This window comes from Tetrao urogallus (assembly GCF_951394365.1).
Source record: "Tetrao urogallus genome assembly, chromosome: 6".
NCBI classification, from domain to species: Eukaryota; Metazoa; Chordata; class Aves; order Galliformes; family Phasianidae; genus Tetrao; species Tetrao urogallus.
This window is the reverse complement of record NC_136819.1, coordinates 8,366,939-8,394,473: the sequence shown is the minus strand read 5'-3', so window position 1 is coordinate 8,394,473 and position 27,535 is coordinate 8,366,939. Positions and strand designations below refer to the sequence as shown.

The 27,535-nt window shown below is 37.8% G+C and overlaps 1 protein-coding gene across 11 annotated transcripts in view; it reads left to right on the top strand.

Annotated features, from left to right (window-relative positions):
- Window positions 1–447: 447 nt before the first annotated feature.
- USP47 (ubiquitin specific peptidase 47) overlaps window positions 448–27,535 on the top strand; it is a gene marked incomplete at both ends in the record, with an annotated part of 50,822 nt that continues 23,734 nt past the window's right edge. For 3 of the 11 annotated variants that reach the window (XM_079536638.1, XM_079536639.1, XM_079536637.1), the window contains 8 exons: window positions 538–576; window positions 17,697–17,900; window positions 18,702–18,815; window positions 19,895–20,033; window positions 22,248–22,344; window positions 23,010–23,155; window positions 23,952–24,031; window positions 24,614–24,763. In XM_079536638.1, the coding sequence (XP_079392764.1) occupies window positions 538–576; window positions 17,697–17,900; window positions 18,702–18,815; window positions 19,895–20,033; window positions 22,248–22,344; window positions 23,010–23,155; window positions 23,952–24,031; window positions 24,614–24,763 (969 nt within the window). Of the gene's footprint in view, window positions 577–14,689; window positions 14,750–17,696; window positions 17,901–18,701; window positions 18,816–19,894; window positions 20,034–22,247; window positions 22,345–23,009; window positions 23,156–23,951; window positions 24,032–24,613; window positions 24,764–27,535 lie in introns of those variants that run through there. The other 8 variants (XM_079536642.1, XM_079536641.1, XM_079536635.1 and 5 more) reach the window with 7 other exon arrangements.

The following is a 27,535-nucleotide window of genomic DNA, read 5'->3' as shown; positions in this document are numbered from 1 at the left end:
TCGCGTGCGCTGGAAGACTGGGAAGAGCAATAAACACCCGCCCCCAAAGCGAGCAGAGCTGAGAAAGGAAAGAGGCGGCTTCCTCGCACACGATTATTTTCCGTTCTCGCCCCAACGGACAGAGAGGACTGCGAGGTCTCCGAGCGCAGGGGGAGCTCGGGGCGGGCTCTGCCCTTCGGTTTCCCGTGGAGGTTGTGCACTGCTACAGGGCGAGCACCGGACTCAGTAAGAGACTGCATGAACACAGCCACGTGGAACCGTCACCCACCGAGGCGGCGAACCCCGCCGACACGCCCACACCACCGCCGCGACCCGCCGGGGCCTCTGTGGGCTGAGGCCGGGCCTTCCAACTCTCGCGAGAGAGCGGACGTCGGCCGTTTTCTCATTGATTGGCGCTGGCGGAGGGGGTGGAAGCCTTCGTCGGCTGGGGTGGCGGCGAAGGAGGATGAGCCGGCGGCGTCTCTCCGCCTCCTGCTGCTGACGACGGCGACGACGCTCGGCTCTGCCTGCCGCGGGCCCAGCGCCGCGCCACCGGCCATGGTGCCCAGCGAGGAGAACCAGCTCGTCCCCAAAGAGGTGAGGCGAGGGGAGCGCGGGCCGGGTGACACACGAAGGGGTGGCGGTGGCCCGGCGGCTGCGGGAGGTGCCGGGGCTGGCGGCGGGCAGGCTCGGCCTGGTCGTCTCCGTGCGGGGTGGGGGGGTGGCGCGTCTTTGTGAGGAGGCGGGAGGCCCTTCGACCGCGGGGCTCCGAGGGCTGAGGCCGACGGACTGGGGGAGGAGGGCTTGGGGAGAGGCCGGGGCTGTGCCAGGCCGCGGGGCCGGCCGGGGAATTGCACCTGTCTGTGTCATGGCACGCGGGGGGAGGCTGAGCTGCGTGGCGGCCGCCTTTGGGGCCGGGCGGGACGGCGGCGACCGCGCTCAGCTGGGGCCGCTCGCGGGGGTGGGAGGCCGGTGCGGAGCTGTCCTTGCTGGGGCCGGCGGGGAGTGCGGTGAGGGCCGGCAGCTGGCGGAGGGGTGGGAAGTGCGGGGCCCCGGCATGCGGGGCAGCCCCCGGGCGGCTGCGAAATGGCAGCCGGGGAGTGTCTCCGCCCGGTTGGCGCCGTGTGGTCCGCTCAGGTACGGAGCTGTGCGGGCAGCAGCGCTTTGCCGACGGCGGGCAGCGCGGAAAACGTGGCTCGACTCAGCAGTAGGTCGAGTAAATATACAGTGGGCTGTTCGTCTCTTCCTTGGTGCGGGGAGGAAGGGAGAAGGCTTGTTTTCAGCCATAGGCTGATGATAAGAGGCTGTGTGAGGAAGGCGAAGCCTCTGTCCTGCAGCGATAGGCAAATGACACGTGTCAAGCCTGAGAGATACTGTTCAGAAAAAGGAGCCTGTAGTGCTGTGGGCCGTGTTGGGGAGTGCTTAGAGCAGTGGTGGCAGAAACTTCATTTCCTGAGCACATTCAGTTTTCCTTGCACATTCAGTTTTTTCTGTTTTACTTTTGCTTAGTTATGCAAACTCTTCTTGTTGTTTTTCATCAGATGTCGCTGGCCTGGGAAGGCTTGTGAGGCAGGGACTGCAGGTTTGTAGGCTTCAGGAAAATGAAGTGATATCCATGAGCACAACTGTTTAACTAAATTAAATACTGAATTTTAGAAGCAAATTGTGGGTGTAGAATTGTACAGATAAGGAGGAATGAAGGTAACTTCTTTCATTTTGGTACAGAAATGAAGGAGAAACCTTGTTGTACTTATACTAACTGGAAGAGTCAAGTTGATTAATATAAAGAAACAGCCTCAGCTAAATTCTTATATGTATTAATAGTATCACTTGGCTTTAAAGTTGTATTCAGACTGTATGTATGATTCAGCTGTGTATTTTTAACCAACTCATTGGTCTGGGGTTTTGCATGCACTTCTATCTGTATAGAGCAAAAGTATGGATAAAGGAAGATAAATACTTAAAATGTGTGATTATAGATGTGATTATGTTAAGCATATGGTATGAAATCTGTGAGCTTTTTACATAGGCAACATTACTGCGAGCTACTTTTTTCTCAGTGAGTTTTCTCAAGTTCTTTATTGTAGTCCTATGCCTTTTGTAAATAAATGAAATGGAACAGCATCAGTTCTTCAAGATGTTGGAATCTGTAGAAGCTGATCAAACTTTCTGTGGGGATGCAAGTCAAATTGAGGAGAAAGATCAAGTGTTAAGCTCATCTGATTATATATCATAGAAATTTATCTTCAGCTTGTCCAGTGTTTTTCAGGATATTTTATATTCATTTCAGTGATAGAAACTTAATGAATATTATGCTACAGCATTCCTGTTAAGTCTGAGATTCATTAATAGCTTCACTGTTGGTTGAGAGTACTGAGTTACAAGTAAACAGAACTCTGCAGGTCTTGTTCTCATCCATCTTTTAAATATTAATAAGTCACTAGCAGTGGCTGGAGACAAAGCAGGTCTTCTAGAGCTTCAGTTCTGCCCTTTGGGGATGAATGAAGGATTACTGTTCATTGTGTTTTTTTCTTTCTTTTTTTTTTTCCCCTTCCTAAAGATCCGAGTAATTATCACTTATATAGCTGTCTGTCTTAACTGGTTTCAAAGATTAAACTGAGATATGAACCAGCATCTGCTAAAGGATGAGTGTGCAGCCATATTTTTGCCTTTGCATTCCAGTATTAAGGAGTAAAAAAAAAAATAATATTTGTTTTAGGCCAGTCTGAGGAATGACTAATCAAATGACAGGAAAAGGGTTTTGGTTCTTGTCTACAGGCTTATTTGAGGTCACCATAAATATAACACTAGGACACATCAATGTTAAGTCTTTGCTGTCAGAACAGTAAGGTATGTATTAGGTTGTTTATAAGTGCTTACAGAAGTGCAGATTGCTGTTTTTTGAACTGCATGTATTGCATGTTTTTTTTATTTGGAGGATGTGTACTAGAGCAGGTAATTGTTCAGTATTTAGACTGTATTTAGGGATTTTTGTCCAGGCTATATAAGTATTTAGTAAGCTAATTATTGCTTTCTTACTACTCACTGCCTGATACTTTCCTGACTGTTTCATTGCTTGTGTGAGCAATGATTCCTTAATAATGGGGGAATGAGTATTCATATTCTGTGTGAAGTGGTTCTCGCTCCCTTTCCTTGCAATTCTTAATTCCCTTTCTTCTGAGAAGAGAGAATTGTATCTTTGGAGAAGATTCAATTTAGTGTTCGTTTATACCAAGTAAAACAGAAGTCATTGGGTCACATAAGGACACTGCTCACCCTAGTAAATGCTAGACAGTCTTGAAGAATTCTTTTGTTATTAGGAGTTAATTTTTTGCCCTGGTCAATGAAATCTTATCCAGGGAGGCAGGGAATTATCAGTAGGATCAATTTGGAAATAAGTGGTGCTATTAGGAGGGAAAAACACTTGTGTGGCTTCCAGTGCTTGAGAAGAAAGTAGACCTGAAACTTATATTTGACAAATAAATCCCAAATAGTAAATAATACAATATTATAACCAACACAGCTGGTAAAAGAGGTAAGCATTTCTTTACTGATAAGTACGCTTTACAGAAACTTTTACTGGAAATCAAGTTGTATCCACTTTTTTTTTTTTTAACTTTTTTGAGTTGCTCATAACTGGCCATAATATAAAAAGTGGATGCTGCCATGAGCTTCCTGAAATGTCTGTGCCACTAATTAATTGAATGTTGTGCAGATACTTTCTCAACAAGTTCCAGCATGAGCTATTCAAAGTACACCTGTCAGAATAAGTACGTATGCTTTGTAGTGCTGCCATTTAATCAAAGGCAGTGTATGTTCTCTCAGCTAACTAATGAGTTTTTTCATCCCTTCACTAATTAATCCATTTTAATCTCCTGCATTGAACAAGTCGAAGATGCTTCTTGATAGATATCACACAAACTTCTTCATGAGAAGAACAGGAAATCAGAGTAAGTTATTGGCATTTTTTTTGGCGAAAGGACTTTGTTCTTTCTAATGTTGATGTTGCCTTTGTTATATTTCTCGATGTACTAAAATCAAAGAACAAATAGTTACAGGTAGTGTAACATAACAGTTTTCCTCTGCTTTCTTTCTCATGCTTTATTTTTGTTGTAAAGTATGACGTAGTTTGTCTTTCACAATCCCACATTCACTGACTGAACAAGTTGGGAAGTCAAATTTAGCAAACAGAACCTGAACAGAAGTCCACTGAGTTGTTTGGTGCTTGCAAACAGGTGTTTACTGAATGATGCTCAGAGAATACTGCAGCTAGGTGAACAGGGCACGAGAGTAATGTGCAAGATCTTTCCCTGCTTTGTTCAGCCACTGGGCTTCCTAGAGTTACAGGTTAATTCCCTTTGCTATTGCGTAATATGTAGTACAAGAAAGACTATCAAGATAATTATCTATTGAGATTATCTGTTAAGTTTTTGCCTAAGAGGTTGTTACTTGATACTGGAACATCAGTCTGTAGATGTTATTAGCTAAGGTTGTTATTAAATAGAGTGATCTGACAAGTAGCGTAACGCTATTTTTTTTTGTTGCTGCAATGCATTTTTAAACATGATGAATAGTGTTCTCTAGTGTTTTGTGGATCACTGATTAAAGTTACTAAATGCACTGCAAGTACGGTCCTTAATTTTTTGAGCAGTTCCATGCTGTTTCTCAAAATAGTAGTGGACTTTTTCTAAGCTGTGAAGTAATCACGTGGATGCAGGTTGTACTCTAAATATGTCTGTATTAAATTCTAGGCTGCCATGAGTTCAGTATATATAAATACTGAAATAGAAAAGTCTTATTTTAAACCTTTTTCCTGTATGTTAACAGTTTATGTTAAAACATAAACACTTCTGGTGTGTTAAATGCAGTAATAGAAAGAAAGAAAATGTGTAGAAACAAGATATCCAATTACAGCTCTACTCTTGTTGTATTCATAAGTATTTGGAGGTTTATGTCTGAAGCTTGTGTGGAAGTTATATCTAGAAAATTGAGTGATTGAGTTGCATAATTGATTTTTTTCTTTTTTTTTTTTGTGAATCTTTGATTTCTTTTGCAAACACTTGAAGTTGATGTTTTATACTTTATTTATTTGCATGTAGCATGCTTTCATGTGAGCTGCTTCCTTAGCATTTTATTATATTTTTCTTGTCTTGATAAAAACAATATTCTCAAAACATTGCTGGTACATCATAATTAATAATATGATAACTGGAAACTCCCAAGTCTTCAGATTTTCTTCTAAACCCAGATAAAATGGTATCCAACTTATTCACAGCTTCATGCGCTGTGACAGTCTGTTGGCAATTCTTTGTTCATGTTTTGCAATATTTGGCATGTAATACACTTGTGTCAAAGAAAAGGTCTTAGCACTGGTTCTTGAAATAACTTCAGAAAGAACATGTTGTCCATGTTCTAAAAAAACTACGGAGTAAAATGGTAAAAATTATTTGATTGAACTTAGTCTGAGGATCGTGACTGCACTTATGTGACTGTAAGGCTCCTTTTATGGCTGCAGATACATTTTCAGATGATCAGTTCTGTAAAATAGTTTAGTGTTCAGCATTGTTAAGTTAAGCAAAAATGCTTCTTCTGAGATAAATTGTTCTGTAGGTCCACAGTCCATACTGTTTAAAAAGGCAATCTTCTGTGACTGAAGAAGTCATTGCATGGCAAAAGGAAGATTTTCTTGGAACAGAACCTGAATGTGAAATCTCACATCTTGGGAAGATGTGATGAGAGCACCTTGGAGATAATGTAAAGATTCAAGCATAAATTCTGTTTTAGTAAATGCTTTAGTTTTGTAAGGTGTGTATGTGAAATGTACTTGATATACTGTGTGTTCTCAGTAGATAACATCTGAGAAGAGATTGATTTTGAGTTTTGCACTTTTAAAGAAGTCTGGTACAATGCTGCAGGAGCCAAAGGAATTGAAGGCATATGTTTATTCGTTTGTCACAGTTACTGTTGATCAGTAGTAATTGAGATTAAAGATAAAGAAGTGTAACAGTTGTTAGTAATAGCTAGTCTCTTGTTTGTAAACAAAATGTTTTCATCAATTAGTAAAACATGAGAAAAACAAGGTCCTTTGTTGTGCGTGCATTGTCATTGCATACCTTCTGTGGAGGCTTCTGCTTCAGTGTTTCATGTTCTCTCTGGAATCCTTTGCAGTAATGGCAGCAGATAGAATTTATGCCTAGGCTTCCTGGTGCTTATATTCTTGACCTATCCTTCATTCAGTGCAGTAGAGCTGGAGAACTACATGAGGAATTTCTGCTGATCCATTATTCCAACTTCTTCTCTCTCCAGCAGCAGGTAGACAAAAATTAACTTTGGAGTCATGCCTTCTAATGTCAAATGTACAGAAACTTATATTTTAAGTGTATCTGCCAGTATTTTTTGCAATAAAATAGCTACTTTAGAATTGTTCTGAAAGACCATTTTTCCCTTAGTCAGACAGTTTTCTTTATGTATTTACAACTCTTAAATCCAGAAAAAAATCCTGGTCAGTGACTGCACTGTAGCTTACCAAGTCTTCCCTTTTCATAAGTGGGGGTTTATGTTTCCCCTTTTCCAGTCACTGGGAACTTCACCAGTGTGCTGTGACTTCTGGAATATGATGGATGCTTCTTAGCAACTTCATTTCCCAGTTCTCTCAGGACCTGCTGATGCATCTCACAAGATCCCATGGACTTACGCGTCTTCAGATTTTGTAGATGGTCTCAGGACTGCAAACTTCTATTTTGTAAGTCTGGGTACAAAAGTCTGTAGAAATCAAGTGATTCAGAGTCACAGAAAGAAAGAATATGATTCGTTGAGATGAAAACCTTTAAAATAGAAGTGAAATACCTAAAATGTCCAGTGCTTTAGTTGATTAAATGGTAAAATTTCATCTGTTATTTCTGAGAATGTATTCTGTGTTATCCATGGATTTTCTTTTCATTTTTTCATTTGTTAGCATTCATGTCTCCTGTAGGATGTGCAGAGAAACATTCATACTTCTTGGTTTTGACAGTTGCTGTGTTGAATTTTTAGGGAAAGAATAAATCTCTAAATCACCTCTAATTTACCATGTTTGAAGGACTAAAGGACCAGAGGAAGAGTAAGAGAGGTTCTTCGAGATGTTCTTAAGATGCATATATGGTCTTCTAAAATAGAGAACAAAGAGTCAAGTCTCTGAAAACATAGAGGCCTTTATCTCTTAATTCAGCTGTCCTCAGACATGCCCCCCATACGCTTTCCAGTCCTTCAGATGCTCAGGATAAATATATTTTTGTGGCCTCATACCAGCTTTTTCTGGCTGTTGTTTCTACTATTCTAAGTGCTATTTACACTGCTGTTGACCCAGTAATCCCCAGAAGTAGAAGCAGTCTCTCAAAGGTGAACGCTAGTTGTGTAGCACACTCTTTCTGAGGCATAGTGTTTTTTCAGGCATATTTAGTAAGTTGGAAGCATTGGATTTAAAAGTATGTAGAGGAAATAGTAACTTAACTGTATTTATTTTGAATGACATTTAGTGAGTGAATTTTAACAGCCAGCTTGCTACTCTGTTTCATTGAGGTATCAAACTCTAACTTCTTTGAAGTTTTGTTACCACAGAAAGGTTCCTGCTTTTGAAAACCAAGTAATTGCCCTGAGACTCAGATGCAGCAGTAAAGAAAGTGAAACATGTACCTCTTCTCCAATGCAGTTGAGAATCCAGTGGCTCTGCTGCAGTTTCATGCCCTCCCTCTTCTGTCTTCATCAGGTCATCCACTAGAGGAAGGCATTCTGGGGGATCATCTGGCCAGTGTCATTATTCTTAGCTGTGGCTCCAGCCTTCTTCCATGATATCCAGCAGTTCTCCTCTGTCTACAGCAAGCTGGAAACTGGGTGAAGAAAAAAGCAATGTGATCATTGGAGTAGTGCTATTTTTTATGTTCCAGGTCATACAAAGTAGAAGGAGGAATTGCTCCTCTCATTCTGTAAAGTAACACTGACACAGCAGAAAAACAAACACAAAACAAGAAGCAGTTAATTTTAAGAAGGATTAGCGACTTGAGGCAGCTTAACATGGAGCAGCATGAGAAGCTGTGCAAGCTTAAGAAAGGGGGCCTGGGGGTTAGAAATAAGCAAGCAGGAACACAGCTGCTGCTTCTAGCAGTCGCTGCAACTATTTGAGCTGTAATTGCTTGGACAAGTGAGGTGTTGTTGTATTTGAAGTTTTCAGGCTACCTTGCGTTTGTGGAATGCTTTCAGTGCATTGTAAATTCAATAATCCTGGTGAGTTTCCAAAATAGACAAGTATGTTTGTATTATAGTATAAGAGTATCACAATTGTTTTTAAATGGCAGTGATTTTAGGTATCTCATTTAGGCATAAATTTGTTTCAGTTAGGGTTTATCAAGTACTCAGAGATGAAAACACACCTAAATGCTGTAGATTGAAGTAGAGGGAAGTGGTGTAACCAAGCGTGTACTGCTGCAAATGTTGGAGTTGAAACAGGGAAGCAATTTGTGTGTGATGTGAAATAGTTAACTCTGGCATTCACAGGGTTGAAACTGAATGTAGAACTTCATCATGGGGGACACGATTGGGCCAGTCTGTGTGTTTGAGTCTCGTATTTTGACTCTGACAGTTTTCTAAAATATTTTGTAAATTCTTATTGAATCTCCTTGCATGATACCTTCAAAGTCTCTTTAATTGTGGGGAGTGAATATGTTGATTGAAATCTTTTTTGATCCAGCACAGCAGGTGGGTGTTAAAAGTTGATAAACAGTGAGGTTAAACAAAAATCAAAGCATATATATATTATTTAAAGTTAAAATATTTTTTTCCCCTTACTTTCCAGTCTACTTGCTGTTCCTAGTAAAGTGTGAATGTATCAGTTTTGTGGGTTTTTGTTTTGCTGAAGAGGAAACTGTAACACAAGATACATCTAGTTAACAGCTCAAAGTGATTCGTTGTGAATTTATGATACCAGTGTTCAGAAAAATGATGTCATGTTTACTAGAATTGAACTTTAAAATAATTTTTAAAAAGTTTTACGTTAGACATTAGCATTGAATTCTGCATGCTTTGTTTTCCCAATTAACTCCTTTTAGGCTGCAGAGGTATCTTTTGTAACAGTTTGTGAGATGCTCTGTTGTAATGAAACCAGTACGCTTTTATTTCCTAAAAGAATTTGTGCCTTTCTTCTAAAATACAGCAAACATGAGTCAATTTTTTTTTTTTCTTTATTAGCTTTGTAATTTGCATCAGTGTCCAAAGGGATGGAGGACTTTTGTTCAATGCTTTGCTCATTCCAAAGGTTGTAGAGCCACATTTTTCATTTCTGAAGCGTATATCTGCTCTCCTGGCTGTAGCAGAGAAGCTGGATCTTTGCTGCACTGTCAAAAGCATGGAGCACAACTACTGCAGCCCAGGGGGGAAGTGAGCTGTGGGTTGTTAGAATGCTGAGATCCATAATTGAAAATGCACAGGGTTAAGAGGGTTGTTAGAGTGGATATGGCAGCTATGGTCTGCAATTGTTCTCTCCTTTCCTGCTGTGTGTTCCGAAGGTCTTTGGTCTCCATCATGTTCTGTGCAAAAAGCAAAGCTGTTGGTATGTATCTAGATTAATGAATTGGACCTTTTGGAGTATGTGAAGAAGCTCTGGAGTATGGCTGTGGCTTCTGAAGGGTCTGATCCAGTAGCAACTTGTGGCTGAAAAAGAGGAAGTTAAATTGTAATGTCTGAATGCTTCTACACACAAAATCTAAAGTGATACTAAAGTAGAACTTTACTTTTAGAAGTAAAATCTATGGGAACAGGCTACTTTTTTTATGTGTGCATTAAGCTACAAAATTTAACTTTGTAACTGCTGGAAACTTGCACCTGAGCAGTTACACAGATTTGGAATTCATACCCTGAAGTTCCACGTGTAGTGATGTCATAGGCAGTACTACCCTGTGTGTAGGGCCATAAGCTGCTGGTGGGACGTGAAGTTTGAGAATTGCTGTTTTGGGCTTCATCATTCGAGACATTTTGTGAATGTGAGCATTATGTCTTCCGTTGTCTCTTTATCTTCCCTCTGTACTGCAGTGATTTGTGACAATTATTTTTGGAGTGTGGACGTTTAAGAATTTTGTTACAAGTGATCATATTAAATCTCAGCAGGCCATTGACTTCACTTGGCAGCTAAACTTTGCACATCTGTTATTTAAGCTCTAGAAACTTGTGATTTTTGCTTACTGCTTCATGCTGTCATTATCTATTTGAAATAATGAAGCTTGGAAACATTGTAGATAGTCTACATTAAGTTTGGCTCCAGCTTGTACTTCCAATCTCTGAAAATTGTTTTATGAAACTCCAGAAAAGGAGTCAAAATGTTGGGTTTGCCATCCGTTGCTTAAAAATATATGTATATTTTTCTTTTTGGTTTATGCTTGCAAGGTTAGTATGTATGCGACAGAATTCTAATTAACGTAGTTCAGAGATGAGAAATGGCAAGTCACAACACGATGTTTACACCACTACAGTTTTGCATTTCAGTATTGTTTTGGCACATACGGATCCATACTGTCAAAACCATTGTTTGTCTTGTGAATGCCACTGATAACAGTGCTTCCTTTGTCAGTGTATACAGAATTACAACTTGAATTATTTTAGCAGAACAGTGTTTTTGTCCTGCGCCTTGCAGTCTACCTGTTCTCATTGACAGGCATTCGTATAGATCGCTAATCTGCCATGTATTTTTGAAAGCTACATGAGGAAAATGCTTAAATAGAATGATTCTCTGAAATATCCACCGATATTTGACCTGTTGTTTGCTATTACAATTTTTTTTTTCCAAATCTGGTTTAAACATAGTCAGAAATTTTCTAAGTGCAGATTTGGGATCTTAATCTCCTTTATATAAATGGAAGTTTGTTGATGATGAAGAAGTAGCTGCCAATGTTCACTTATTTAGATGCTTATGCAGTGGAGCATATGCAATTTATTTCCCTAAGCTGTGGTTGTTGGGCACGCTGAATTGCACTATAGCCATGCGGCAGCATCTAGCTTGGCCAAGGACTTGGTACTGTTTTGTTTTCTTTGTTGGTTTTTTTTTTTTTTTTTTTTTTTTTCCAGAAATGACAATAGAGTATTTCTGTATTTACCTTCATGTACGTTAGCTCAGAGTGCATGAACTCTATGGTTAGCTTGCCAGTCTGCTTTGTGAGGCATAATAAATATGTTTGGTGAATTCCAGGGTCATTCTAAACAGGGCAAAGCTTAAGATTTTGTGTAGCACAATATTTATTCTCCTAAGTTCACTTTGAAGTGTACATTTCCACATTGAAAAGAGATTCTTTGTAAAATACAGAATTAAACTGATTGTTTTTAGTAAGGATATTCATAGGGGCACAGTGAATATTTTAATTGAGAAGTGTAGAATACTGCCTTTGGAATGTTGGCACGTTTGTGTGATTTGTCAATGGAGTTGGAGGCTTTTGGTGACAAAAATTCTGAGCATTGTGTAAATAATACAATTTGTAAGCTCAGTTTGTATTTGCTGTGTTAAGTGAAAGATTGCAAGTGATTTTTTGCCATTCAGAGTTCATTTGGAGTGAAATAATACTTGAAAATCTTCCAGCAGTCCTTCACTGAGAAATCAAGTATCACTGAGAACCCATCGTAAGAGCATTCCTCTAAAATAAATATCCTTTAGATATATCTGTCAGATTCAAGTGATGTCTGAAGCCTGTCCTTCCCTTTATCTCTGCTGCATGTCCCAACTCGAATAGTGTATGGGAAAACTGTGTGCCCTTGTGACAGATATGATGGGCCTGTCTCCAGAAGGAAAGAATTCAAGCTAAAGAAAGGGCCATCCATTCATATAGGCCAACCAGAGGTGAAAATGAAAGGCTGAAGTCTTCAGCAGAGGGTAATAAACTCTGAATTTCGTATTAAAAATCAGGTGCTTCCAAATCATACTTCAGGGATTCCGTTCACCTTCAAGTCTTCATTAAAATGTCTACAGCTTTTACTTGAGAGCAGATGAAATGAGTAAGCGAGAAAAATGTGTGAATTGTTTTTTATTTTAAAAGTCTGTCAAATCTGAATTTGCACACCTGTGTGGTGTGTGTAAGGATGAGTTACTAGATAGAATAACTAACTTGGGATTATTACAGCTTTAAAACTAGAATGTCAGAACTTCTCTGTATAAAAGAAAATGTTGTCTTATGTGTCATCCTGCTGAAAATGCAGTGGTCTAATTTTGGCTGGTTTTGTAGGTCATTTGGTGAGGCAAATAAGGCATGTTAATAAAGATTATGTCAGTTTGTGTTTTGTTCATCTTGACTGTGTATGCAGTGGAGAATAAAGATGCAGATAACATCATTGCTCCTTCCAAATTTCTTTTTTTTTTTTTTGTCTCCTTCAGAAAAATAAGAAAATAATCTGATATTTGTCCAAAGGTGGAAAATAATTTTGTATAGGTAATGCTAAGGAAGACTTTTCTTTTACAAGTTTTGGGAATAAGGAAAGTCAGTAATTTATCCCTGTATTGCCTTCAGCTGATGCATGGTAACTATTGAGTCATGGTCTGAACTGCTGGTTGAGCACCTGGGAGCACAGGTGAAGGCAACTCTCATCTTTGACCAGGTGGAGCCTGGCTGCACCTCTCACAGACCTCTTTTAAGGGCTGACTGCCACTGGGGAAGGACCTCCTTCTGGAAATCCCTCTCTTGTGGAGTTTCCCCTGTGAGCCTAGTTCTTCAGGGATGGATAAGCAGTCCCAGTTTCCTTCTCTTGTAAGACATTTCTGTTGCATTAGTCCCTTTGCCATTACACCTCTTGTATCGCCATTCCATTGCATTGATCTTTCTGATTGTTATAGTTCAAAATGGATTCATGTTAATAAACATCATGGGTGTCCAACCTTCTGGCTTGCTTGGGCTGCCCTGAGTAAAGGGGTATGGTCTTGGACCACATATATGGAGGCTGCTCCAAAAGTAATGCTTTCTATATACTTTCTGTATGTTTTCATGGAAACTACAACAGATACAAATGAGCACAGAAACTTAGTTTGATAGAGCAAGTTCTTAGCAACAATAAACCTTTCTCAACATAGTCAACATTCTTTGCTGTGTGTTCTTGCCAGTGATGAACAAGAACCTGGATGTTGTGCTCATCAAAACATACACAAGGGGGGGTGATCCATGGCCTCTGTCACCACTGCTGAAACCCACCAGTCACTGCCTCACTATATCCACACCATTTGGTTTCTGTAAATGTTCAGCAAGCACAGATGAATGCTAATGGCTGCAAACGTTCCTACAAGAAGTATTAAGGTGACACACCTTTGCTTCACCTGTGGCAGATGCCACTTTGTCACAGTGCTTCTCTGCCACCATCCGTGACACAGCAGCAATATGTAACAGATTATTGGTGGCAAGGTTTAGTCCCCGCTGCTGTACCACCAACATCATATAGTAGGAGACTTTACTTTTGGAGCAGCCTCTGTAAAATATATACTACAGTTAATGTGTGTAAGTAACAAAACATATTTTAACTAAATATTTTTAGTAAAAGATTAAAAAAAAATTAGTAACACAGAAGTAAAGCTAGTGGGATATTTGACCCTTTTTCTGTGATGATAATGCATCAGTCTGGTTCTTCAATAGCAGTGATTGCAACTCTGTGATGAGGTCTCAAGGGTTTCATCAGAGATTTTTGATGAAATTTTACTCTTCTTGTACTTCATTCTTGACAATAATTGTTCACAAATGTGCGTACTGACAGAAAACAATGACATGAACTGAGTGGGACTGCGAGGTGAGGGATCCTTCACTGGGGAGGGAGGTCTTACAGAAATATAGTGGAGAGATGTGATTGAGTTGAATATCTGATTGTACCTCTACACATTCCATTTGAAAATGTACAGGTAATTTATGTCCACTGAAAACAGAGTCACAAATATAAATTGGATTTTTGAGCAGTTTTGTAACCTCTTCTTATATTTCTTTATCAGAATGGAAAGCACAGCTGCAAATTTTCTTCTGTTCACAGATTGCTATTTAGCCTGTATCGAAACGCCTGCAGTTATTTGCCGTAACTTGAGCTGGCACTGCGCTGTACCTTCCCATTGCTCTGGTTAACTGGCCAACAACTCACCCACGTTTGGTTTTGGGTGTGCTCCAGGCTGGGCTGCTGAGCCACTGCTGTGATGGCGCAGTGCAGGGGCGGCCATGGTGTGAGCTGTGCCGGGTGCTGTGCGGGCTGCGGGTTGGACAGGCCGCATCCAGCCTTTCCATAGGAAATAATTGAGGCATGAAAGAGCACTTCCATAGGAAACTGACAGCTTTGTAATGAACTAAACTGAATTACAGGTTCATATGCTATTCTTGCGCTGGAGCTATTTGAGGTAAAAGGTGTTGTTGTTTTTTTTTAATGTAATGAAGGAATTTATTAGTATGAAGTTACTTCCTGAATTATTACTGCTGGATTTTTATATACTTTTTTTTCTGTGCAGTGTAGTCTGTAGTGTCATGGCTTACTAATGTGTCATGTAACATCTCTGATAAGAATTGAAATGCTCACGTAACGTGGACTGAATGCTGTTGTTGCGATGTTTGAAGTTTTTCTGTGAGTGGTGGGTTGGAATCAAGTAGTAATCTGCTTTATATTGCAAAACTGATTTCTTGCAAAAGAAGTTCAATTATGATTTTAAAGAGTTATGACTTGTTAATTTTGTTTTTATGTGCTGTAGGATATGTTTTGGAGTTGCAGACAAAGTACCTTTGCTGAATTGAAGAAGAAATTTTCACAGGTAGACAGATGAAATCAACTTTATAAAATAATTCACAGTAACAGCATGATGCTGTCGCTTAGATTTCTTAACTTGAGCATGAGCTTTTGAATTTTTATGCATGTTCTTGAATACCAAGATTGTGTGTATTAGTCCTTTTCAGTTCAAAGCTTCTGCTGTTATGTTTATGTGCCTTTATGAGTGCGTTTCTGTAGCCCTCTAGTTTTTCATCAAAAACAGTAACCGTGTAGCTGTCTTGTGTACCAGATTATGTAGCAATTGAAATTAGGTTTTGTTTACTCTGAGGGCTTGGTTTGCTGAGTCTGTCAAAATAGCCTAAAGGTTGATCTCTGGCTAATACTGCCTTTCATGGTATTTTTTTGTGAAGTAGCCGCAAACAAGGTGTTGTAGTTTGGTAGTTCAGATAGCATGTGCGAATGCAAAGCATGAACAGAATTGGATCAAGATGATTTTTGCTTCATCTGTTTACTGTGAACATGAAACAGTGACAGCTCAAACAGTGGCTTAATACTTTTTGCTATACTATACCTGAGTTAAACCAGTTCAGTCTGTCAGAATTGCAGCTGTGAATGAGCAGTGTCTGGTGTGGAACATCTAGCACAAGCAAGTCTTCTGAAATCTTCAGTAAATTGTTCTCTATCTTATTTCCTGTACGTACTTCTCTATCAGATAATGCATGTTAGTAGTAACTCCAGTGTTAGTCATGACTAATTTATAACCAAAAGCAGGGGAGAAAGTTTTGAATAGGAAGAGTTGAATTTATAGTGCTGTCTTCCGCAAAGGAAAGGAGAGTTGTGGTGTTGGATGTGTAAAAGCATTATGACAAAAAGTAACTGGGTCTCAAATTGAGAACTTCTATTCCTAGCACCATCATACTTCATGTAAATAGCAGTTGTAGCTGCTGTTCTTTCAGCACAAAATTACTGGGAATTCTTGAAACTAGGGTTAATGTAATTTTTTCAGGGCATGTATGGGTAGTGTAGTACCTCTAACCTATCTTGTGCTATGGAGGAGGTGGGCTTAGTCCCAGAGCAGGCCCCTGCTGCTGCAGGGGAACCCAGGCCCTAAGAGTGGGATGGTCCTGCGAATCCACTGCTTCTTGTCTGCTGCTTGTCTTCTGCAGAAGAATCAAGGAAGTGGACCTGCACCAGACCATAGGCTTCTCTTTTGAAACCAGAAAATGGAAGAGTCAAATTGTATGCTGATTGTTGGATTGGAAAAAAAAAAAAAAAAGTCAGTGCTGAAAAATATAATGGAAATAACTTAACCTGAGAAGCAATCACTGGTGGAATTTGATTTTAGTCTGCGTGTGTTCAAGTTGTTTATGACTCTTGAAGTGTTTTCTTTTTAATGTGTAGTTAATGTTCCAGGGGTAGTTTTGTGTGTCTTCTCAGAAGGTAGTTCATAAACCTCTCTTTCTCCATTAGAGATGAAATGTGTGGAGATGTTGCAGACTAGCTGGAAGTGGGGACTTGGATATTTTTGAGCAAGTAGTTAACGTTCTGTGTTGAAATTTTGAGAGGAGTTGACAAACCCAGGGAAATTGGGCTTCAAATCTCTAAGAAAAATCAGTCTTGTAGGAAACATAACGTATTGCAGATTGTAAGTAGCTGTATTTGCCTTCTCTGTCATTTCTCATTCATTTCTATTATGTACTCAATGGAAGTAGATGCTGCAGTTACCTGATGTTTTGGTTTTGAGTTGCGTGGAGACTACCAACTGATCTTGTTTTGGAAAATAAAGAGGTGAACGAAAGTGTTTAGGACCTCTCATGAGGAAGAAAATGTTTTGTGTTTAGGACCTCTCATGAGGATCTTGCAGCACTATGGTCTTCTGTGTGATGAGGTTGCTCATGTAGAAATACAAAGAATGTTCAAGTTTGTTTAGTTCTTTATGGTTCTTTATTCTGTGCATATTTGTGACGTGGCTGACTGCTTTAGCATGTGCACAGTTCTTGCTGTTTGCTAATGTTTTATCCACTGAAAATGGTGATGGAACTGCATGCATCTATTTGCCTCTTTTGATGATGTGCTCTTTGCCCTGGAGTGACATTTGAGTGATCTGATATGCAGCACTAATGCTTTGTGTTACAAGTTGAAAAGACTGAGGCATTGGGACTAATTATTCCTTTTACTGACCTCACCTTTCCCGTATTTATGTATTAGTTATTCTGTTGTATCCTTTGGATAACAGAGAGTTGATTGTATTTTCTTAAATCTTTGCTTCCCTTTGGTTTTTCAGTGCAGGAAAGCATTGGGGAATTTTCTGGCTCTATAAAATTTTACCTTCATTTCATTGCCTTTTTCACTTTGTTAATTTCAAGTATATTCAAGTTGCTGTTTTAAATATTTTTGTCATGATATATTAACTTCCTAGTAGTCTGGCCAATGTTCTTTTTTTTTTTTTTTTTTTTTTTTTTTTTTTTTTTAAATCAAATGGAAGAATTGCTCCTACAACTCACCCAGCTGTGGATTTGGTAGAAGAAAGTTGGTTGTGATATGATTAGGAGAATTGTTTGTTTTATTGGGTAGCTTCCAGGTTGATTGGGAAGCCTGGAGATCTGGTTTACGTTCCTAGAAATCACAAAAGCAGCATTTATGACCATGTCAGAACCAAACATCAGATTGAAGTGATGGTTTGAAAGTTTGTCTTTGCTTCGGTGCACTCTTCTATATATTTGAAGGCAAACGTTCTGTGCAGAACTTGAGGTTCTTCTCTACCTATCTAAATTCCTTATTGTTCTTCGAAAATGAAGGGTTTGACATAACTTTTTCAAAACTGCACGATTCTTTATTTGTGAAAGCAGATGTAAGAGAAGGAAAGGATCCTTTAAATCATAAAATAAATTTCCCACATTTGGTGAAATCTTGATTTTGTTGTTTTTTTTAATTGAATTCTAAGGTGTTCTTAGCTTTACTCATTGACATGTTGCCTGCTGTCATTTTAGGTGGAAAGTGCTGCTGAGGAGCCCAGAGTGCTGTGTATAATACAAGATACCACAAATTCAAAGACAGTGAATGAACGCGTTACCTTGAATGTGCCAGCTTCCACACCACTTAAAAAGCTGTTTGAAGACGTAGCTTCAAAAGTGGGCTATGAGAATGGAACCTTTGATTTAGTGTGGGGAAACGGAGACAACGTAACTGATTTGGTATGGCAAAAATACTTTTAATTTCCTGTTGATAAGCGAATATTCAAGACTCAACATTATAGAGTAGTGCTATTCATTTTGCAGTGGATATGAAATAGTGATTATTTTTAAGGTAATCACTATAAAAATTAGTAATAGGTGCACCAGACTGGCTGACACCAGTATTTTGATTTGCCAGGACGTTACTGTATTCTATCTACATTTTAATCTCAAATTGTGCTCTTAATTGATATAGGGATTTAATCATTAAGAAATAATACCGTGTAGTAACTTCCTGTGCTTCTTCTGATACTTGTTCGAATGTATCATTAAAAAAAAAACCCTAACTTTGTTTCTATGACTTGCTGTTAATTGGTGTTGTTTTTATTTAATACTACTCTTAGAGATGTGCTTAAAAGACTATGAAATTCCTTGAGAAATAGACATAAGTATATTTCAGTACGTATTTATGCTTGCTGAATATTTTTTCTTCTAGAAAACAAAACTGTGTGCAGGTTATGTAAGGGTTTGATGGTTTGATATTCTGCAGGAAATTTGTAGACCAGTGTCTTTGTCTCCTGAAGAGACTGCCCAACTTCAAGTCTTAAACTGTATTATAACACTTAGTATTGTTAGTGGGACAGTGTATCAAGCTCTTCCAGTGTTAATGATGAATTAAGTTTTGTTTATACTGGGTAATTGTTATTTATTTTCATTTCATCTTAGTGTGCCAGAAGCTACTTCAAGCAATGTACTTGGACAAAATCTATTAATTGCATATAAATCTGTTTAAAAAAATAAAGCGCTTTATTTTTTTAACAGACTCCAATAGATCAGAACAGTGACAAAAGTATTCTTGATGCTGGTTTTGAGCCAGGGAAGAAGAACTTTCTGCATTTGACAGACAAAGATGGTGAGCAACCTCATATAATGCAGGTTAGTAAATTCTTAAGGTTTAGTATTGGGTGGGAAGGTTTATGTCGTGTGCACTGCTCATATAATATTGTTAGAAAATAAAACTGGGGTATGTATTTCATATAAACTGTACCTCAGGAGACTTCTCAACAGAATTTTAGACTATGTAACACTCCTAGGTTTATCTTGAATTAAGATCAATTCTGTTAGCAGTGATGAGCAGTCATTTTTTATTCATGCCTATCAAGTATTAATGCTTTGGTATGATTAACTTCTTAGGATCGTATGATTGATCTGTGACACGTTTAGAGAGAATTAACAATCCATTGTTGTTAATCCCAATCTTAACAATTCCATCATATACTTTATTCTTTTCCTATGATTGTTTGAAAGCAGTGTTAGGCCACTGGCAATTCTCAGAAGTTGTAGTCTGGCATCAACAGCAGAGTTAGCTGTTTTCAATGTTGTTAATAAAAAGAACCTGATCAGTCAGTGTTGCTACAAACAATTGTCTGCCATAATAAAATATTTGAAATTTGCTGTTGGTCAAAGATGTGATGCATTGAAAGATAAACACAGTCATGGTTTATTTAAATCATGAATCAGAAAGGCATTGATGTATTAAGAGTTGTTACTCAGTTCATATTTCAACATAAAGCATACTTAGCCTTTGTAGACTTGATTATCTGAGAAGGAAAGATTAAATATGTGCAAGTTAGAATTGCAGTGTAATTGTGAAAGAATATTGAATTGTACTTTTTTCATTTTAAAAAGTGAATGAAAATCTTGTTTTGGATGTCAGTGCAGTAAACTTGAGAAACAGGAGATGATAAATTGCAAACTTGCTTTGTGGTGTGCGTTAGAGTACTGTATTTGATCATGTATAGTATTGCAAAGGCTATCCACTAATGCAAAGAATGCTTTCTCAATGCATTGGAAATTTGGAGGGCAGAACTTAAGTTACATTAACAATTGTAAATCTTCTCTATTGTGTTAATTAAAAAATGATATACTAAGACAATTATTTATTTATTTATTTATTTAAGCTGTGAGAGAAATAATTTGTTGTCTAATTTCTGCATAAAATGTGTTTGTTTTAGGAGGAGTCAGGTACAACGGAAGACAGTGCCCAGGACAGATTTATAGGTCCTCTTCCGAGAGAGGGCTCTATTAGCTGTACCAATAACTATGTCAGTCAAAGCTACTCTTACTCTTCAGTCCTGAGCAAGTCAGAGACAGGTATAGTGTTCTCTCTTGTAAATGCTTTGCTGATTTCTAAGTATCGTACTTTAAAAGAGCAGCATCTTCAGGATTTTTGAAATTAATTCTACTTTACTAAAAAAAGAATCACAAAAAACCACTCTGCACTGATACATTTTCTGTTACATTTTCCAGGCTGTTCTCATATTTTATGAACAGAAGAGCTGTATCCCAGCTTCTACTTGTGACGATGCAATTCTAATTGCCAGGGATCCCTCTCATTTCAGTGTTAATCTGCTACTTGGCTGACTAGTTGTGATTATGTTACTGAAAAGTATTCATCCCAAGAAAGCTATGTGTTTTCACTTGCAGCTTATTGAGTACTTGATGATATTTTTCAGACAGCCTGCTCTCAAATCTTTGCGCTCCAGTTGTTACTTAAAATTAACACACTTTTAAAATTAACACACTTTTAAAATTAACACACTTTTAAAATTAACACACTTTTAAAATTAACACACTTTTAAAATTAACACACTTTTAAAATTAACACACTTTTAAAATTAACACACTTGTAAGCCCTCCAGTTCTGATTTCTCTGCTTCTGCTGTGATTCCCCAGGAGAAGCATTACTCCCCTGCATGGCATGCCAGCAGTGAGCAGAAACTCCCTCTTGGAAAGGGGAGTGCAGCTTGGTTCCAGGGCAGATACTGTGAGGCTGGGCAGGCCGAGGCAGCCTGTGCCCAGCTGGCAGCTGATGCCACCTCCCACAACCTGTGCATCACAGCCTTTTGCTGTGTTTGCTTCCTAGCTCTGGCTCATAAAAAAATGTTCAAGCAATTGCCAGAAGAGAGAGAGAAACAAAAACTAGCTCAGATTTTCCTCAATGTTTTTATAGTCATAGCTTTGTCATGCTAACAAGCTATGCACTGTATCTGAAGATGGATAGGTGCTAAATTCTTACAGGCATGAAATACCTGATTGGGGTGTTCTTGTTGTGTTTCATACTAGTCTAGATTTTTACTTCATATTCTTATCCATCTTCTCTACAACCGCTCAGCTGTAATTGAGTTTTTCATAGAAGCAGCAGAATGGCTGAGGTGGAAGGGACCTCTGCAGGTCATCTGGTTCAACCCCCTGCTCAAGGCAGGTTTTTTTAATCCTTAGGTGTTTGTTGAGCTGTTAATCTGAGTTCTGCAACATGCATTAGTGTTTTTGGGTTTTTTTTACTTTCTTATATGCTACTGTGTGTTCACAATGTTACAGCTCAGCTCACTAGTGAAACCAACTTCTAATAGCATGATATGTGAGCAGACACAAATACAGCGTTATATTACATCCATTCATGTCTGTCAAGATTTTTTCTTTTCAAATGAGAATGTTTATCTGCCACATTTTTTCCATGTAATAAAACTGAAATGATGAGTTGTGTTAGAGGAACAATATATATGTTGCCCAAGTTAGTATCTTCACAGAATGTGTTGGTATGGAGTATCTGCCTTTTTGTTGCTAACAAGTAATTGAGATGTATTTAATACTATTACTAAGAGCTTAAGGGAATAAGTAAGAATATTTCATTTCTTTATTACATTATGCTTCTGTATTCTGTTTACTTATCAGCTATTAATGTTATACGCTTTGGAGAAAATGTTAAAATGACAATAATATAAATTTCTTTTCAATTAGTAACTGAGCTGGAATTTGGTAGCTGTTTTAGTTAGTGTGGAAGATGATTGTGAAAGATGTATACATGGGCACTGTGTAGGTCTTTGATTTATAGTTCAGAGAATTTAATGCAATCCATGCAGATACAGAATTGAATTACAACTAGGATATTCTTTAGTTGACATACAGGCAATGAGCAAGCTGCTATACAAAATGTTTTTTAACAAATTCTAGAGTTTTCTATAATATCTTCAAGTATTAACATATTTCTAGTTTTACCTATGTCTGTTGGTGGAGTAGACAACATGAAATATTGCTAGTCATTTTGATATATGATTCATGATGACTGAAACAGCTTTGTGAAATTTGGGGAAATGATCTGTTGTGTAAACAGTGTCTTTAATGCTCTCTTTGAAATGAGTGATTGCAATATTCCCCCACTTTTTGTAGTCAAATGAGGACAGATGATAACAGCTGGATGCAATGCTTAGTGAATATAATCCTAGAATTGATTTATTTTAAAATGTGTTTTAATTCCTAGTGATTTGCCATCTTTTTACATTATTTCCATCTCCTTTGTGTTTTTAGGTTATGTGGGTCTGGTAAACCAAGCAATGACTTGCTATCTGAACAGCCTTTTGCAAACACTTTTCATGACTCCTGAATTTAGAAATGCATTATATAAGTGAGTATATATGAGTCAGACAGGTTCTTAAAATTATTATAGTAAGTCTGTCACGTTTGTTCCGGTATCTTGTGGTAGGAAACCCTTTTGAATGTCTCCTGTCAAAATTTTGTCTTTTGGATATTGAAATGCATCTGAACTTTACCCACTAAAGAATCAGAGTTTGCTATTAGAGTGATGTAGATAGACAAAGAGCAGAACACGTGAAGGGAATGGAGAAATTTTCTGGGGAAGGGGGGAGGATTTCATACTTCAAACCTGATAGTCTAGTGTAACTTCTCTGCTTAGCACCTCCTGATATTACTACCATCCTCAGGTGTGGCACACACAAGCTCTTAAATGAATGTGCTGCATCTAGAAAACAAAAACACATATGACTTCATCTGAAGTCATAGGTACTGTTCATGTCTGAATAGTACAGTAAGCGGTTTCAAAATTATTTCATTAGTATGTTTTTAGATTTATACACTTAAAGCATCGTCTTGTGTTGCAGAAATGGAAAGTGGTTTTGTTGAAGGAGAATTATTTTTTGCTCTCCTTGAGAAATTCACCTTGAGAGAGCTTCTCTTGACTTCTGAACTGACAGACCTCTTGAAATACTGCTTTGTCCTTTTGAATAATATTTTAACAGTAGTTTTAATTGTCAAATACTTTGTTGTGAATAGATGGGAATTTGAAGAATCTGAAGAGGATCCTGTGACAAGTATCCCGTACCAGCTTCAAAGGCTGTTTGTTTTACTGCAGACCAGCAAGAAAAGAGCAATTGAAACAACAGATGTTACGCGGAGTTTTGGATGGGATAGTAGTGAGGGTAATTGCAGCTCTTAAGTTTGTGTGATTTACTTGAGCTGTTTCTGCTGATGGCCTACACTGATGGTGATGGAGAAAAATACCTAAATAATTAAAATTAATGATTAGAATCCACTTTGATTTTATGGAAGCAAAGTAGCTTAAATTGATATTTGATTGTAGAGGTTTTTTTTTTTTTTTTTCTAAAGAAATAACATCTGAGAGTTCTAGGCTTTTAAAGAGAAAATTAGTTTTGTAATTAAGACATCATTACAGTTGTTAATAGATTTAAACAAGTTGCTCTTCAGAAGAAAATTGCATCTATTTTGAATCACTGATGTCAAATGCATGTGTTTCAGTTAAGATGAAAATTATGAATTCCATTAAATTAAATAATATTGTGAAACTTATCTAGTACAATTTTTCTCCATAATCAGCTGATTTTCCACAGAAATTACATAGTACAAATCATTTCGTGTAATGGAAGGGTGAATGGGATGGAGAACAGCAGCTTTTAGAGTTCTGAGGGATAAGCATGAAATAGGGGTTAATCAGAACCATTTATGTTCTGTCTTAAAATAGTGCATATTATCACTTCTGTGTACATAGCTGTTCTTGTTCATATGCAGAGTTCGTGTTTATGCACAAATACTGGTTGCTTGTTCTGCTGACTTACCTGCCTGTGGAATTGAGTGCTGCCCCAACAGAGATTAGTGCAGTAAATGTGGAAGAGACTTGAAAACAAATTGATAGCTTTGGGAAGCATTCTCATATTGGGTAGATAACTTCTTATTTTCATTATTTTCAATTTCTAACAGCGTGGCAACAACATGATGTACAGGAGCTTTGTAGAGTTATGTTTGATGCTTTGGAGCAAAAATGGAAGCAAACAGAACAGGTAATTGTATCAATACTGTTCCAGTAATTCAGGGTGTGGTGGTTTTTATGCTTGTTTTTACACATCCTTGTTAAAAAAAAAAAAAAAAAAAAGTTGTTTTTAAATACAAGATTATTGGCAGACTTCAGAAATTGCCAACTTTCTTGTATGCTGTTCTTATTTCTTATTGGAGCTACACTACATTTCTGAGTGTTTGTGGTTGTGTTTTTTTTTCCACCAGTTAAAAGTGAAGGATTCTGGACTTTGGATATTCTTTATTTGAAGCGCAGGAAGTGGTTGTGTAACTACTTCATAACTTTCTCACTAGTGGTATTTTTTAGGTTACTTAGTGAGATCTTGCAGCTCAAGCTGCAAAGCTTATGTAACGTGGTTTGAGAAGCTGTTTTGAGGCACGTTCTCTGCAGTGGTAGATCAGGGAAATGGGGGAAAACAAGAGTCGGGTGTTGGATGTCCTGCTGGGAAATGACAGTGCTGACTGCAGCTATTGCAGTTAAATTAAAAATATATTTTCTTGTAAAATTGAAGAGAGGAAACGTTCTTTTACTTATGTTTAAAGCAGTGTTACATGTCTGTGTGTTTCAGGCCGATCTTATAAATCAGCTGTATCAAGGCAAACTGAAAGACTATGTACGATGTCTAGAATGTGGCTACGAAGGCTGGAGAATCGACACGTACCTGGATATTCCTTTGGTCATCCGTCCATATGGCTCCAACCAGGCATTTGCTAGCGTGGTGTGTACTATTATGCTGACTAATAGTGCATCCATACACATAGAATACATAATGCCACAGTGGTATAATTTGTTACATGGTAAGTATCATCCTAGATACTCCATCTTGGGGTGTTCGTCTTTGTGCAGTGAACCAGCTAGCAAGTTCTAGAAGATTTTTTTTGGCTTATTGGTTTATTTTTTTGTTTTGTTTTTTTTACCCTTCAATGAGTCCTACTGGTGCATGTATAAGGGGAGGGGAAATGCAACCTTATTACCTTCAGGCTGAAGTAATCAGTTATTTTCTTCCTGATTTTCAGCATTTACCCGAAATATTTTTTGAGATTGTTAAGTTTTCTTTGGGCTGTTCTCTTTATTGGCACATCTGCTAAATTTTCATAGCTTTGTTGAAAATCTTAGTAAAAGAACAGAAGATGGACTGAATTTTTAGCTTAATTGCAGTGTTGTTGCTGTGCTTACTGAAGTTCACTTCTGAAATAAGTGATGACATTGGCAAGCATTTATATTAGTATATTTGTGGAAGCTTTGTTTTGTTTTTTTTCACTGTTCCATGAAAATAAGTTATTACAAATGGAAATCCACTGTTGTGGCTTAAAATGTCTGTAATATGGATGAAGTTGTGAGAAAGGAAGAATAAATTGAAGTCTTTGGGTAAAGGTTGATTTAAACAATCACATGTTGCATAATTGGCTTACCAGTGTTACTTATTATAATTCAAGTATTCTTACCTTTTGTCTTTAGTATGTTGGCATTTTTTTTTTTAAGCACTAGTATTTTGTAGTTCTTAACAGCATTCTGTTAAGAATTGTCAGAATCTAGATTAAACTGCTTTGTAAGCTCAAGGTGCTCTGTATTTCAAATACCAGTCTTAAGAAGCAGTAAAGATATGAAGGACACTGATCTCACAAAAAGAATTCAGTTTAGTAAGATCTTTTGAATTCTTTTTTATAGTGTTTTAAACTTCTGAGAAACATCCAGCTTTTTAAAGCTGTGTTTTGAGCTGCAGTTCCAGTGATAGTGATGTTTTATATAGATTGCATCATTTTTCACCTTTTAACACATTTCTGGAAACATACCATAAAGCGTGATTCTTTAATTTCTGTTATTTGATGATAAAATTTTTCAGGTCTATTAAGGAAAACAATGAAAGCTTTACTCCATAATTGCATTCTGCATTCAGCGATATGTTGTATATGTGTCTCCAATTGAAATTAGGTTCCTCAGTAGAAAAAGTCTACAAAAGAATAAGAGAACTTTTCTTTTTCTACAAAAGAAAAAAAAATTTTTTTTTTAAAGACACATTATTTGTGAACTTTTAAAAATGCAGGATGCTTGAACAAAAAAGGGCTTAAATATCAGATTACTTTCAGTAGTATTCAATCAGCCTTTATTGGGTTTTCTATACTCCAAGAAAAATAGTTTTCAAGACTTGTTACGGAGTTACATGGTTGCAATTTGTATTGATGCTTCAGTTTTTGAGCTTTTTTTTTTTTAAATTTCTACTCTGATTATATTAAGTTGATTCTCCTCCCTGCACTTGTCTTTATTTATGGCAGATGTGATTTTTAGTTTTGTAGTCTTCAGCAGTGGGGAGATATGGAGGATACTTGCTTTTGGAGAAGGGAAAAATCGCCTGTTTCTAAATGGAATTCTCTGAAGGTAGTATCCTCCATTGATCCATAGATGATGGTGATTTAGTAGGTGTAGGTAAAAGGATGTAAGTGAGAAATCAAAAACTTCACACATGCGCTAATAGGGCTTATAGAAGGGAATGTAAAACTTCTTAGACCTTGCTAGTCAGCTCCTGAGGGAACTTGCAGCAGGCGACACAACCCAAGATAGGGGATCTAAGGAGGATACTACCTTCAAAGAACTCTAGTTAGAGGTAAGTGATTTTCCATTACTTTCTAATAAGAGAGAATGGATGTACAAGCTTAAAGTAAGGTTAATCTGTAGAAATGCCACACGAAGTGTATTATCCCACTGTTCGACATTGTGTACTACCAAAAAAATGAATCTGCTTGAAATGTTTTGTTCAATTGTAAATATATGTTACTACTTAAATGAGAACACTAAAGAACTTATTGAAAGGATGTTAGATTTTTTTTTTATTACCTAAATGATATAATTTTAAAAGTATTTGTCTTTAAGGTCTGCATTTTAAGTTTTTTTTCCAATTCTCTATACCCCATGTTCACCTCATATACTACAGTAGCACAGCTGTAACCTCATTTGGGCACTGAGGTCTTGTCAGTACCTATCTGAAGAGTGTTCTTTTTCAATAACTATCTGCATGGCTTAAAAAACCAGAACTGGTCTCTTTGACATCAGTAGAGTGACAGACAAAATATATAGCTTCTTATTTTAGGTAGGTAAACAAGGGCAACAATTAACACAATTGATTTTGTAGAAAATGGTATGCCTGAATTTGATGGCATTAGTAGACTGGACCTAAAAATATTTTTTTTTTTACTCTAAGCCATAAGAATTTTGCAGGTGAAAAATAGCTGAGAGAGGAGTGGATTCAGTGAGGATCTAGCTGATGTGCTGAAATTGTTACTAGAAACAGTGGAAATTCATGGAATCACAGAATGACTTGAATTGGAACGGTGTTAAAGAACCTCAATTCCAATCTCCCTCCTATGGGCAGGGTTCCTACCCTAGACCAGGCTGCCCACGGTCCTGTCCAACCTTGACCTTGAACAACCCCAAGGATGGGGCATCCATAACTTATCTGGGCAAAAATGGTTTGATAACTAGCATTGATAACGGT